Raw genomic sequence first — 14,743 nt, 5'->3', positions numbered from 1 at the left:
GATCTGGATCAATGGATCCATTATGAACTATTCCGCATTGCCAACAAATAGAGGCAGGACATGTTATGTCCATCAGTTAATTCTGGAAAAATAGGATTTTAGGATCGGGAATTAATGATTAAATGGCATATCAGCAGCTAAAGCTATTATCATGGCAACAGCTGGGTGAGTTCATTTTAAAATAATGACATTGTTTGAAACAAAATAATAAAATTATTGATATTTGTGTTAAGGATGAAAATTAAAGATTATAGAATTTTTTTGGTTAGGTCAAGGTCAAGGTCACTTTTTATTTATATAGCACCTTAAAACAGCATTTCTGTTGACCAAGGTGCTTCACAGAAACACAATAAAAACACAAAAAAAACACAATAAAAACAAAAGTCATATAAATTTCATAGTAAATTTTTTTTTTTAACTCACTACATATCCACAATTATGAATAGGCCTGAGAGAAAAGATGCGTTTTCAGTGCAGACTTAAATACATATAAAGAAGACGACAACCTGACAGATTGAGGTTAACGAATTCCACAGTCTAGGACCAAGAATGGAGAACGCTCTGTCACCTTTAGATTTCAAGCGATAGTGCGGGATAGTTAATAATCTCTCAGATGATGATGTAAAGGCAATTTTAAGAGTTAATAACAATAGCATCAAAGGTGTAAGAAACTTTCAAGAGGCAAATTGTAATAAAGAGAAAAGGTTTATTCTTTGAGGATTCTTTTCACAACCGCAGCCACCCAGCTATGAAACAGAATGCCTCCCGACTCAATAAAACATAGACATTTTATACAGGTTTCTGACATTCTTGACCCCTCCTTCCCAGTTGCTGAAGATATCCTATATCTTTAGCTGGTTTGGACTGGTTTCTACCCCCTGGGCAGGTAAAACTGTTCTTTTATCCCTGAGAAGCCAAAAAGGCCTTCATTTACGACCTAAATTATCTCCTGCTTTTCCCTCAGGAGGGGGCATGGGACCCCACTTTATTATTAAACGACACCCTGTATTCCTTGACTAACTCTTTCTCGTGCTCAGGTGCTTCACTATCTTCCTGGCCATCTGTTTTATTGGCCTGCTCTCTCCTGCCCCCCTCTCAGCTGTTAGAAAACCTCACAGAAACACATGGTTAAATGGGATTAGTTTGAAACAGAATTGAATATAAGAAATACTGAATTTTTCCACAACAATGATCTAAAAGATCTTCGAGGAGAGTACGGACAAATAAGGTCTGAAATAAACTGGAGCAAGACCATGCAAGGCTTTAAATACAAAAGTCAAAACCTTGTACTCAATTCTGTGTTTGACCGGTAGCCAATGTAAATGCAATAGAATCGGGGTGATATGCTCAAACTTTTTCTTCCCCATTAAGAAGCGGGCTGCAGCATTTTGTACCAGTTGCAAACGCATTAATGAAAACTGGTTGATACCAGCATACAAGGCTAGATGGTTAGATTTTATTACACAGATCCTTAAATAGATCTGACTAAGTAAAACAATCGCCTGCTTGAATTAAAAGCTAGTAAAATATGGTTTTACCAAGGTTTCTCTTTGAAAGTAATATGTCACATTATGGGCAATTTGGGCATTTGTATAAGGATGCACATTTTTCTTCTTAGACATGTGACAATATCAGATGCCTTGAAGTTGCGAGTGAGAAGAGGTTGGATAAAACACAAATCTCCTTTTGACCAGCAAGAAAAGAAAACTAATAAAGTAATATAATTATATAATATTATTCTTTAAAAATATTTCATAACTGTTAAACAGTCGCGTTACCTGTTTTACATTACTTTGTGGTTTCATCGTTTAAAGGGGTCATATAATGGTACATGCACTTTTACAAGTTGATTGTACTGAAATGTGTGTTGGCAGTGCCTGTACACAACCATCATAAAATGATAAAAATCCATCCAGTGTTTTTTTTTAAATCATCTTATATGTTTCCCCCTCTCCTAAATCAAGCCGTTCGACCGTGTGACGTGTGACGTGTGACCCCTCCCACAATGGTGATTGACAGACCCGTTTCAACACAGACCCGCCCTCGCGCCCTCGTGAGCGAGCTGTCAATCATAGCCCGCGCCAACCGGCGCGTTCATTGCTGATAGCTGGAGCACTGTCTATGGGCAGAATGACGTCTAAGCAATTGTGGTGTTCTTGGGTGTAATAAGGAACACAGCAGTCATTTTGATGTTCCTAAATCCGAACCGCTGAAGAGGCAGTGGCTGAGTTTGTTTTCGAAGGGAATATTCCCCACAACGTCAATGCTTTCATGTTTGCGCGAATCATTTCACCAGACTGCTTTACAAACGATGGTCAGTATAAAGCTGGTTCTCTTACGAGAGTTCTCTCGTACTGCGTTTTATCAAAACGCTACGGGAAAAGTCTCTTTTCACGAAACACTGAAGCAAAAAATTATCCTTTAATTTTCATATATGTAAAACGCGTTGCGGCAGCAGCAGTCAGCTATGGCGAGACGGCTTGCTCGCTCATTGGCTGCTCTGCGGCAACTGCATAAGCCTATCGAGCGAGGCCTGAGATGACGTCAGGCCAATGAGGGCGCTTCGCGCCCTCCTCGCCACTTCCCGCCGAAACGGGCGTGGCTTACCTCTATAAAAGGAGCTCGAGAAGGCTGATTCACTTGATTTTAATCTCTTCAGCGAAGCGCACGCATCGCTGGATCACGGAAGCAAGCGTCGTTCGAAGCAAGCACTTCAGCGGGACGAGCCCTCGAAGCCGCTGGCCAACGCCGCCTTCTACAGCCGTACCTGCTGCGCTTTCCGACGCCTATATCCTTTAGAATGGAGTGTTTTCAGCCCCGCTGAAACCGGGCGATATCCACTCTTCTCACATTCTGGCATATTTCAGGCGTCTGAAAATGTTAGTATTGTAGTAATGTAAGCATGTCGTGCTTACTCGCATGCCTGCAAGCAAACGCCAGTGTGGATAATACTCGCGCTGACTTTGGTAGATTATTTGACTCTCGCGCGGGGGATCCGAGTTCGAATCCCGGGTCTGCCGGCAAAAAATATTATGCCGCCGAATGCAAATCACTCTGTTTGTTCCCCGAGAGGCAACTGCAGACGTGTTTGTTTTCGCAGCCCACAAGCACGTGGTACATGCCTGCAAGCAAACGCCAGTTTGGATAATGCTCGCGCTGATGTGCCCATCCCTACACATTAGCACAGCCCTTCACACAGGGCCCGCGCTCATATATTCGACTCGGATCGATCACGCACACAACATAGTGAACGTGCCCACTGCCTAGTGCCCACAAACACTATGTTCTGCATGCCTTGTGGTTTCTGTAAAGACGAAACCTGTGTGCATTCACACTGGACAGTGCACTCATTGCAGTAATTGTGCCCGCTCTCCCGCGCCCACACTTACTAACGGCCATTATATGTCCTACGGGACTCGCCCAGCCCTCCCTTGCTCGGTTAAACACCGCAGCGGGGTCGAGCGCAGGCATTCTGCCCGGCCACGGCCGATGGTGCTATAAATGTAGTGTCGATGCCCACTCCTCAGTGCCCATCACTACACACAAGCACAGCCCTACACTTAGGGCTCGCGCACATAAAATCGATTCAGGTCGATTGCGCTTCCAACATAGTGAAAGTGCCCACGAACACTATGTCTAACAGATCACAGGCTCTCTGTAAAAACGAGACCTGTGAGCGCGCGCTCTGCTCAGGCAGACAGCGCGCCCAAAGCAGTAAATGTGCCCGCTCCCAGCCCACATCTACTCGCTCACATGAGTCCTATGAGACTTTCTCTTACAGGGTACTCCTCCCTCACTCAGCTAAGCACTGTAGTAAGGTCGAGGACGAGCGTTCCGCCCGCTGTATTAAGCGCGCGCCCCGCCTCAAATGCCACAGGCATAACGCCTATGTTTTTATCCCCCGAAGCGCCTCTGTCGCACTGCGAACAGAGCGCGCTCCGTATCCAGCCCCTAGCCAGCCATGCAGAAGCATGGGCAGCGCTTCCAGGGGTTTCGGACTGGGTGCTAGGCATTATAAAGAGAGGCTTCTCGCTACAGTTTTGTCGACGCCCTCCCCGCTTCATAGCGCGCGTCGAAACTACGGTTTCGTTGGAAGTAGCACACCTACTTCGAGCCGAAATATCAAAACTGATAAGCAAAGGGGCGATAGAGCGCGTTCCCCCAGCTCTAAGCGAAGGGGGGCTATACAGCAGATACTTTCTAGTCCCCAAAAAGGACGGCGGTATCAGACCCATACTGGATCTAAGACGGCTGAACAGAGTATTAGTGAAACGCAGTTTCAAAATGCTCACAACCAGCAAAATTCTCGCGCATGTTCGCCGAGAAGACTGGTTCATGTCGATAGATCTGAAGGACGCGTATTTTCAAATACAGATAGCGTCACGTCACAGGCGATACTTGAGATTCGCCTTCGAAGGTCAGACATACCAGTATACAGTCCTGCCATTCGGCTTGTCCCTGGCACCTCGTACATTTACGAAATGCATGGACGCAGCGCTCGCTCCTCTCAGACTCAGAGGCATGCGAGTGCTGAACTATTTGGACGACTGGCTGATCCTAGCTCAATCACGATCACAGCTCGTGGAGCACAGAACCATTTTACTCGATCACCTCGAGAATCTTGGTATCACGGTCAACTGGACAAAGAGTTCATTGAACCCCAGTCAAACGATTTTGTTTCTGGGCGTCGTTCTGGACTCACAGTCTATGACAGCGCGGCTGTCACCACAGCGCGTGTTGCTCATTCAGCGCGCGGCGAGATCTTCCGCCGCGGCGCTTTCACCCCGCTCAGGAAGTTTCAAAGGATGCTGGGTCTCATGGCCTCAGCATCGTCAGTTCTCCGGCTGGGCTTGCTCCGCATGCGCCCGCTGCAGTTCTGGTTGAAAGCGCGGGTACCACGCGGAGCGTGGGCGACCGGTCGATTACGCCTCAAGGTCGATCAGAGCTGTGTTTCAGCCCTGGCGCCTTGGATGGCGGACGACTGGTACCGATCAGGTGTAAGCCTGGGGACTTCCTCGAGAGTGAGGATGGTGTCGACAGACGCATCCACCTCAGGATGGGGAGCGCTGCTCGAAGGCAGACCGTTCTTCGGCCTGTGGTCGGAACGAGAAAAGCTCCAACACATAAACTGCCTAGAAATGCTGGCAGTGCACAACGCGATGACGCGTTTTTGTCCCCACATCAAGGACGAGCACGTCATAGTCCGTTCGGACAACATGGCTGTGGTGTCCTACATAAATCGCCAGGGCGGTCTGAAATCCATATCCCTGTACAGGCTGGCGAAACGCCTCCTATTATGGGCTCAGCACAACTTACGCTCGCTGAGAGCAGTGCATGTACCTGGGCTTCAGAATGTGGGCCCAGACAGACTGTCCAGGAACAATGTTCCCCCGGGCAAATGGTCTCTACACCCACAAACAGTACGGCTGTTGTGGGAGAGATTCGGCAGAGCGGAGGTGGACCTATTCGCGTCCCACGAAAACGCGCACTGCCCCGCGTTCTTTTCAAAGACCGACAGCGTGCTGTCCCGAAGGTGGCCGCGCTGCCCGTTATACACTTTCCCCCCCGTCTCCCTCCTGCCACAGGTGTTGGAACGGGTCAGGAAAACAAAATGCCCAGTGCTGCTTGTAGCTCCGTTCTGGGAGAACCAGACATGGTTCCCAGTTCTGATGCAGTTGGCAGATATCGCTCCATGGCCACTGCCGTTGAGGAGAGATCTCCTCTCGCAGGCCGGGGGCTCGATTTGGCACCCACACCCGGAACTGTGGTCCCTTCATGTGTGGGCGCTCAACGGATACCCGTTGGTCTCGCAGAGGGAGTCGTGAATACCATCACTCAGGCTAGAGCGCCGTCGACTCGGCGGCTTTATGCTTCGAAGTGGTCGGTTTTCTCCGGCTGGTGTACAGCTCGGAGCCTTTCACCCCTCGAATGTGAGGTAACGGAGGTTCTCTCCTTCCTACAAGAGCTGTTGGATAAGGGCAGATCCCCTTCCACGCTCAGTGTATGTGGCGGCTATTTCAGCGTTCTCCGGTTCAACGCTGGGTCAGTCACTGGGAAGAAATGATTTAGTCATCCGCTTCCTCAGGGGAGCTAGGAGACTGAATCCACCCAGACCTCCTTCAGTTCCTATGTGGGACCTTTCTACGGTCCTGGCAGCCATGAAAGGTGCCCCTTTCGAGCCTATCCAGTCTATTAGCCTCAAACATTTGTCTTTCAAAACAGTGTTTTTGATGGCTCTCGCTTCAGTGAAGCGCATAGGCGATCTGCACGCGCTCTCTGTGAGCCCGGCGTGCTTGGAGTTTGGTCCTAATGACTCTAAAGTCTTACTCAAACCTAAGCACGGCTATGTGCCGAAATCCCTCAACACGCCTTTTCGGGCTCAGGTTATTTCCCTGGCTGCCCTGCCGGCATCGAGTGAGGAAGGGGACTCGAGTTTTCTTTGCCCTGTTAGGGCTTTTAAGAGCTTATATGTCCCGCTCTGCTGTCTTCAGACAGACAGCAGCTCTTTGTCTCGTTCAGCGGACGTTCCAAAGGAATGGCTGTTTCGAAACAAAGTCTATCCAGATGGATAGTTGACGCCATAGCGCTGGCTTATACTGCCAAGGGCATTCCATGCCCGTTGGGAGTTAGAGCGCACTCTACGAGAAGCGTTGCTTCTTCGTGGGCTTGGTCCAGCGGGATTTCCCTACAGGATATATGTACGGCGGCAGGCTGGGCCTCTCCGTCTACATTTATCAGGTTTTATAACCTAGAGGTTCCCGCCTTACAGGCTAAGCTTTTGTCGGTGTAATCTGTTCAGCCGTCTAGTCAGACCGCTGAAACCCATGCGCAATGCGCTACCGACTATCTTGGGCAGAACTGTGTAAGACCCACATTTCCCACATTAGTTCAGGTTCCCTACCCTGTCTATGTGATGTTATACTTGCGTCTGTGGACATGTCTATTCTACGACGCTACAGTATAGGGAATTAAGGCTCCCACCCTTATTCCCTGACTCTGTGTGAGTCAATCTGGTGATTATGCACTGTATGCCTGAAATAGCTTCCGGTGATCAGTGTTTTTATCCCAGAACGCACGGCGTTTTGCAAGGGGTTCCCGTAGCGTTTTGATAAAACGCAGTACGAGAGAACTCTCGTAAGAGAACGTACTCGGTTACTAACGTAACCTCGGTTCTCTCTAGAAGAGGGAACGAGTACTGCGTTCTCTGCCGTGCGTACGGTTCACTCTGGTTCGCTTCGGCGATCAAAATCAAGTGAATCAGCCTTCTCGAGCTCCTTTTATAGAGGTAAGCCACGCCCGTTTCGGCGGGAAGTGGCGAGGAGGGCGCGAAGCGCCCTCATTGGCCTGACGTCATCTCAGGCCTCGCTCGATAGGCTTATGCAGTTGCCGCAGAGCAGCCAATGAGCGAGCAAGCCGTCTCGCCATAGCTGACTGCTGCTGCCGCAACGCGTTTTACATATATGAAAATTAAAGGATAATTTTTTGCTTCAGTGTTTCGTGAAAAGAGACTTTTCCTGTAGCGTTTTGATAAAACGCAGTACTCGTTCCCTCTTCTAGAGAGAACCGAGGTTACGTTAGTAACCGAGTACGTTTTACTAAGAAGCTGCTCCTGAAAAAAGGATCAGTACCAACTATTCGTGTTCCTGCTGCACCTCCAGAAGAAGTGAGTGAGTGTAACGTTTTATTAACCTTTATATTAATCTTTATATTAATCTTTGCAAATCGCTTGCTGCACGCTTCACGATGAATGCGGCTGTTTACACTCAGGGTACATTACGGCATGTTTTCTATGTATGATGTTCTCAATATAATTCATAATCCTATGTTTATAATAAACAACGCGTTATGGTTATTGTGTTATTGTGTTACAAACGGTGTACGCACAGAACAGAGGGGCGGTGTGAGCAAAGCTCATTATCATTTAAAGACACATGCACTCAAATGGCGTGCTGAAAACAGAGCTGTTTTTGACCAGGTAAAATGAGTGTTTTCTTACAATACTAATGAGAATTTTTAATTAAAGTATATTACAAACTTTTAATTTAGACCCTAAAGAATCATATTAGCTTGTACAAAAATGACATTATATGACCCCTTTAATGGTCATTTTCATAACAATCCAAATTACATCCACCAAGCAAATGCTATTTTTTTAATGCTTTATTATCAACAAACAGCATGAGTAACTTACATATTACATATAGAAGTACATACATGTTTCACAATACAATATAAATGACAAAAAAAAAAAAAAGAGAAAAGGAAAAGAAAAAAAGAAAGAAAACAACTTAACTGAAATTAAGATAAAGACCTGAGGCTTTGGGAAAGTTCTAATGCAATAGCTACTCGAGAGACATCCTTCAGAAACAAGGCAGTGTCATTGGCTAAGTGACTTATCACTTCGGTATTGATTCCTTTTAATTCCTTTTAAAGGGCTAAGGACTCGAAAGCTTTATAATAGTCCAAAAAGAGGATAAAACAATCATTAGAGATCTATGTAAAATATCCAAAACCAAACGTATATTATTGAAGATGTGCCTTTTTCTTTTTTAAACAAATCAGATTGTTTAAAACACATTTCAGTCTTTTCGATAAAACCAAAGCAATTATTTTATAATCATTATTTAGCAACATAATTGGCTGCCAACTATCAATTAAAATGGGATCTTTATTTGGTTTTGAGGGTGATAAGTCCTTGACACATGGGTTGGAGGAAGCAAACCTCTTTCAAGGCTCTCCATAAAAACTTTGAACAAAAAAAGAGCTACGGTCTTTCTAAATGCTTTATAAAAATTCATACCATCCATTCCTGGAGACTTATTTTTCAAATAATTTATGGCATCAATAATTTCTTCTAATCTGAGAGGGGCTTCGCATAGTATACTCTATGCTAAGATGCTTTATGTTGAGCAAGGACTCGGAAAACTATAAACTATGTAAAGATAACTATAAAACTCAACAAAAATTTGCAATGATTTGGGGGTCCTCAACAATATCACCATTAATATTCAATTGCTAGTCTAAAAAAATTGGCAGAGCTCTTCTCGCCCTCTTCAAGCCATTTTGTTTGAGATCTTATAAAGATCTTCAGCCATTCTTTTGTAAATTTTCTCTAATTTAAGTTTCTGCTCAGTAAGTTATGTTTTGTCCATTTCAGAAATTTCCTCTACTTTTTTAGAAGATGGAAATTTTACCTAAAATTTTATCCTCACTAATTTTCCTAATTTTTGCCAGTTCACTACAATACTTTCAACAACAAAAAATTCCAATTTCAAATTAAATTTTTTATTATTTTTTATCACAGAAAAGTTCTGAGATCTGTGGAAGGATGACCGTTGTGTGTCTGTCCAGGGGCTGGAGACTTGCTCCAACTCAACTTGCATGGAGTTTCAAGGAGAGATGGAAATTCTTCCTCCACCAGTATAAATTCATCCAGATCAGTCTTGTTTAAGATAATCATGCAAGTTGTCAGTAATCAGATCACTGGAAGGGATCTTCATAAAAGTTTCGGCCACATGCGTGCTGCTGCTAGTTTTGCAGTGTTAGCATTTACGCTTTGGTTGGACTTTCCAGCATTCTTTCCACTTTTCCTTTTTTCAGATCCACCCATTGTTGTGTCCGACAAATCACTGTGTTATTAGAGTTAGCCATCTTTCAAAGTCTTCTTTGCAACAATGTTACAAGTCAATTTAAGTATTTGGGAATGCAGAGCTGATCAAAACACGAGCAATCAAGGAATCATCTTGGAAACTCCCCAAAATGCTAATTTTCCCATGTGTTATCTTGATTTTTTAATTTAATGCATAGACTCAATTTTCATCATGTGGAGGCTGAAATCAATAAAACATTCATTTGGTTCCATTTCTAGACATTTTCAAAATTAAACTTAAAATTAAGACTTCATTTAAAACATAGTATACTCACATGGAGGGGAGTATTTATTCTGTGACGTCTCAGAGCCTTGTCCTGAATAAGATGAAATAAACCAGAATAAAAAGTCACAATCACAAAACTGTAAACGGTAAACATTGAAAGAGCCTCTTCTAAAGGAACATGATGTTTGGTTTCATTTTCTAATTGAGCATCAAACATAATGAACTGGACCGTAGAACATTTACCAGCAGCACGTCTCTTCCTCCATATGATGAGTGCAGTTACGATGAGAACAGCCACACACATTAACACCAGCACACTGATAACTACAGGCAGACTGACGGATCCTCCTGATTTATCTGTATCTGAAATTGTGGTGAATAAAAAAAAAAATACAGGAAAATAAATACAAAAGCTAAAGATATGCACTGAAATAGTTTTTATTTTTATTAAATCTGTGTAGTTGATATCAAAAAGGGCATTTAGTTTGTTTGCTTACTGGTTTGGGCAATTTTATTTACCAAATATAATGTTCAGTTTGTTGTCCAGATTGAGGTGCTTCATTGTACAGTTGTATTTATGTCCTTCACGTAATTCTTCATCGCTGATCACTAAACTCTTCCTCATCTGGTAAGTTCCGTCTCCGTTGGGCAGAATCTGTCCTCCTGTGATCTGATCATCATCCACAGGCTGATCGTCTCTGAACAGGGTCAGGTTAATGTGACGGGGGTAAAAGCCAGTGGCCAGACAGCTGATCTGAAGCCCTTGAGAGTCTGGGAGTTTCTTCCTCATGAGTCTCACTCTGGGTTTCACTACAGAGAATAATGAGGAGTGTTACTGTTGTTAAACTGTTGCATCGGTTATTTATTTATGGTTCTCATATTACGCATTCAGAGGCACTCATTTTCTGTCAGTACTGCTGTCTGGGTCATATTTGTTGATTATACCTTTTTTTCTATCTTAATTATACTGAAGTTTATCAGGTTGATTCTCTCACCTTTTCTCATCACATGGTTCTTTTCCAAATGCAGGTACCTTCGCAAAAATTTAATACAAATAGGATGATAAACATTTCCATATAAATACTTTATTTGAAGCTGTTTTACTTGGTCCCATGATATAATCCATGGCTTTTTCAAATGGATATCGTTTTGTTCCAGGTAATAGGTGAACTCCTCCAAACATTGTCCATCAAAAGCATCCCAGAAATGAAGTGGACCTGGTTTATCATCATTCAACAGTTCACATCCAGCAAGTGTCTGATGAACATGTACACCTTCAAATAAAATATATATATATTTTTAATTAGTCCTCACTCTGACACAATATAAAATGTAGTAAACTGAAAATGAATATTTTGCACTTTTTGGATTACTCTTGTACAGTCTTACATCAAAATAATTAAATAATTAAAACTATGTGTTTTAATATTAAATAATTAAAACTCATAGAAGATACAGTCAGAGGTGTAAAGTCCAGGTTCAGAAAGTAAAAGTCCTCCTCGGTATTTTGTTCCAATCACCTGGATTTGCTAATTAGCAGTTTTTCAGCCAGGAGATAGGCTAGAACTAATTAGTGAATTCAGCTGGCTGAGTTCATGGGTGGAATAAACATATGGCAGGACTTTTACTTTCTGACCCCTGGACTTTACACCTCTGGCTACAGAACATCTGTTATTAAATTAAGTATGTGTTAATGCTTATAATGTAGGCTTTAGTTCTCACCATCTGTGAGATTGAGGTGTTTCTTAACAAAAAAATCCATATTTTTCATGCCATCATATATGTCTTGAAATACAACACCAGCATCCTTTTGCTCTTCATTATAGTATTTTGAATCATTGTAAGAGCGATAGACAGGTTTCCATGTGGTTGAGTCATAATATCCTATTTGCATATCATCCAACATCACCACAGCACTGAACTCAGGAAATGGTGTCTGTCCAACTATATATGTTGCCAAAGCCATCAGTGAGTGAGAACCTGTGTACACAAGGACGAGAAATATTACTGCAGATAAGTCAAATTAGACCATAACATATGACTATACATTCCAGTCCAGACTTATCTTCCTCTGGTCTCTGGCATTATAAATGAATATTGTGGAACAAATTTTATCTTTAAGATGTGTGTGACCTCCCCTAACTGTCACTCTGTGTGACTGTATGACTGCTGACCTTTTCTTGCAAGAAAATAAACCTAAAAAGTCAGTTACAACAATATGCATGTGATAAATATTACATTATAAATTGCTAAGTTAATTAGAAAAGTTGTCATCCACAATAAAATAATCAAGAAGTAAGGTTCCTCTGTTAAGAATCTTGTACTGAACCATACTTGATGTGGAACAGTGAAACAGAGAAGCAAAAATAGGCAGGATGAATCAAGAGATTGAGAGAAAAGATTTGGATATTGCAGTATTTTCAACCATGCTGATAACGGATGAAAGAATACAAACAGTATTGACAGGCAATTTTGTCAAAGTCCAGGCCAAGACCAGAGTTGAGTTTATGCAATGATACTTCAACTCTGTGATATATATATATATATATATATATATATACAGTATATATATATATATATATATATATATATATATATATATATATATACACAGTATATAATCTCACACACACACACACACACACACACACACACACACATACATACAAGCAGCAGACGACCATTGTGCAATTTTACAATTAACATATGAATAGATAATTTCACACGTATCAACAATTGTTTACGTAGGCCTATATCACAAAAAGAAAAAGATAGCCTATTCAAAATCTGAAAAATTGGTCACCCAAAACTAAACTGTTTACATTTACTCACCCTCCAAACTTGTATGACTTTCAAAAAAAGACATTTAAAAAAAACAAAAATAATAATAAATTACAATGAAATATCAACAAATGATAAATTGCCATCCTACTGTAAACAACTGTTAGGTGGCTAAACATCACAATTATGATACGCACCCTCATGTTTGTGCTTGTCGTGCTAGTTTATAGGTTTATATAGACACAAACACTCAAAACCATTTATTACCATCGACATCAAGTGTGTTTTCTTTACTTTTTTAATGAAACAAAAAGGATTTACCTTATTTTTAAGATCGGGCGTGGCGGCCATGTATGTGTTGTCATCCACTTTCAGTTATTTTTAGCTGTACAACAGCTCGTTTTGCTGTTTGATATTGCAAACTGGTATTTCTTACCATATGTATTGTCGTAATTATAAACATACTTGTTTGATAGCACAAATAGTTTTACTCTTCTCACACATTAACAGAAAACAGCTTACGTCAGCGTTGCAAAATAAGGTGATAGGAGCATTAAATTAACTTACCTGCATTGACAACTGTCAAGCATGACAGCAGATACGCAAGCTTGAGCATTCTTTAAATTAATCTATGTAAAAAATGATTGCACGCGTTTGTCCCTTCTTAACACGATCCCAAGTCGATGCAAATCGTTCAGACAAACAGGTGTTGTGTAGCCTACTTCTACAATGTTCTTTGACAAACGTCTATTGCATCGTCTACAATTATCGTCTATTGAAGCTGTTAGACAGTGAAATATTCTTCCTCACGACGTGTTCTCTTTCGTTTTCTTTTTGACTTTCACTTGTGTGGGTGTGGTCCGTGTCCGTGTAGGGGAGACCGGGGACAGTTGCAACATGGGGATGGTTGCAACATGTCATTTTTCTCCAGTCAGAAACAAGCTGGAGTGATGACACTCATACTGAACATGCACAGTTAGACCCTCCCCCCACCAAGAAGACAGTAGACATATTCAACCTCTGCTGCATTTATTGAACAAAACTTGTTTTGGAGGTATGAAAGTACATTTTTTCATGAGATATATTTTTGTCATACTGTCCTGAAATTGTGTATGAATTAATCAAAACTTACTTAGTTTGAATTATTGTTTTGTTGACTTCTAAGTGACATGGTCAGCATGTGTCAAAGTCAGTGTGTCTAGCAGGCACATGATGTTCTGTCATGGCTGATAGGGTTGGGGACGGTTGCAACAAGTTATAAATTGCATGTTTAATAAAAGTTTGTTGCATTGCAAATTGTTCAATTCTTCCTGTCTGACACTGAAATATGGAGAGATTGAATAGCATCTGTAACACCTGCACACTGAATCTATGTAGGCCTATGTTCTACACATAAACTAACAAAACTCAATAACCGTTATTTGATAAATATGACTAAATAAATAAATAATAGGCTACAATAATATTATTGAAATAAATAATACTATAATATTATAGCAGGCCTAAAACAGTTAATATTTTCAGAATTCTATGCTCATTGAGACAAAAAGCTTAAGTTAATTAATGAAATTTAAGGTATTTTTAACATGTTGCAACCGTCCCTGGGTTGTGCTGCAACTGTGCCCTGGGTCGGGGTCAGTTGCAACATTTGGCTTCTTTCATTCAAATAAATACTGTGAACGATATGTCATATATAATCATCTTTAAATGGTATGGGTAATTAGCAGACATATGCAAGTTTAATATATACAAATTTGGTTGGTCTAGTCCAAATAGTCTCTGCAACTGAGAGAAATGCAAAAAGTGTTGCAACTGTCCCCGGTCTCCCCCTACACTGACCATTCTTTTCCAAAAAAACGAAAAACAAGAATTCAGCTTGATTTTTCGTTTTTCGTTCTGTGGTAGAAAAATGATTAAACAGCTTGAATATTTGATTTCTACAAATAGGAGGGAATGAAACTAGACTGCGCATTCTCTTTTGAGATGTTGCACTTGAATTGTTTAAAAGCATTTGCACGAAGAAGAATGAGATCATATAACGTAACGCTAGCCAAAGGATGACAGAAAAAAATCGGATGCTGCGTTAA

At 41.8% G+C, this 14,743-nt stretch overlaps 1 protein-coding gene across 2 annotated transcripts; it reads right to left on the bottom strand.

Annotated features, from left to right (window-relative positions):
* Positions 1–8,154: 8,154 nt before the first annotated feature.
* Positions 8,155–13,529, bottom strand: LOC307173540 (DLA class I histocompatibility antigen, A9/A9 alpha chain-like). Of its 2 annotated transcripts, XM_079896726.1 has the most exons (7): positions 13,224–13,529; positions 11,598–11,855; positions 10,871–11,149; positions 10,395–10,685; positions 10,119–10,238; positions 9,925–9,966; positions 8,155–9,830 (listed from the first exon to the last, which is right to left on the bottom strand). In XM_079896726.1, the coding sequence occupies exons 1-7, from the start codon at positions 13,270–13,272 to the stop codon at positions 9,820–9,822; spliced, it is 1,050 nt and encodes a 349-aa protein (XP_079752852.1). In that variant the 5' UTR covers positions 13,273–13,529; the 3' UTR covers positions 8,155–9,819. The 2 variants fall into 2 exon arrangements, with proteins under 2 accessions (XP_079752852.1, XP_079752853.1); XM_079896727.1 differs by lacking the exon at positions 10,871–11,149 and having other exon boundaries at positions 13,224–13,511.
* Positions 13,530–14,743: the final 1,214 nt, after the last annotated feature.

This window comes from Squalius cephalus (assembly GCF_949319135.1).
Source record: "Squalius cephalus genome assembly, chromosome: 16".
NCBI classification, from domain to species: domain Eukaryota; kingdom Metazoa; phylum Chordata; class Actinopteri; order Cypriniformes; family Leuciscidae; genus Squalius; species Squalius cephalus.
The sequence above is the reverse complement of the archived record's forward strand: the minus strand, read 5'-3'. Positions and strand labels throughout refer to the sequence as shown.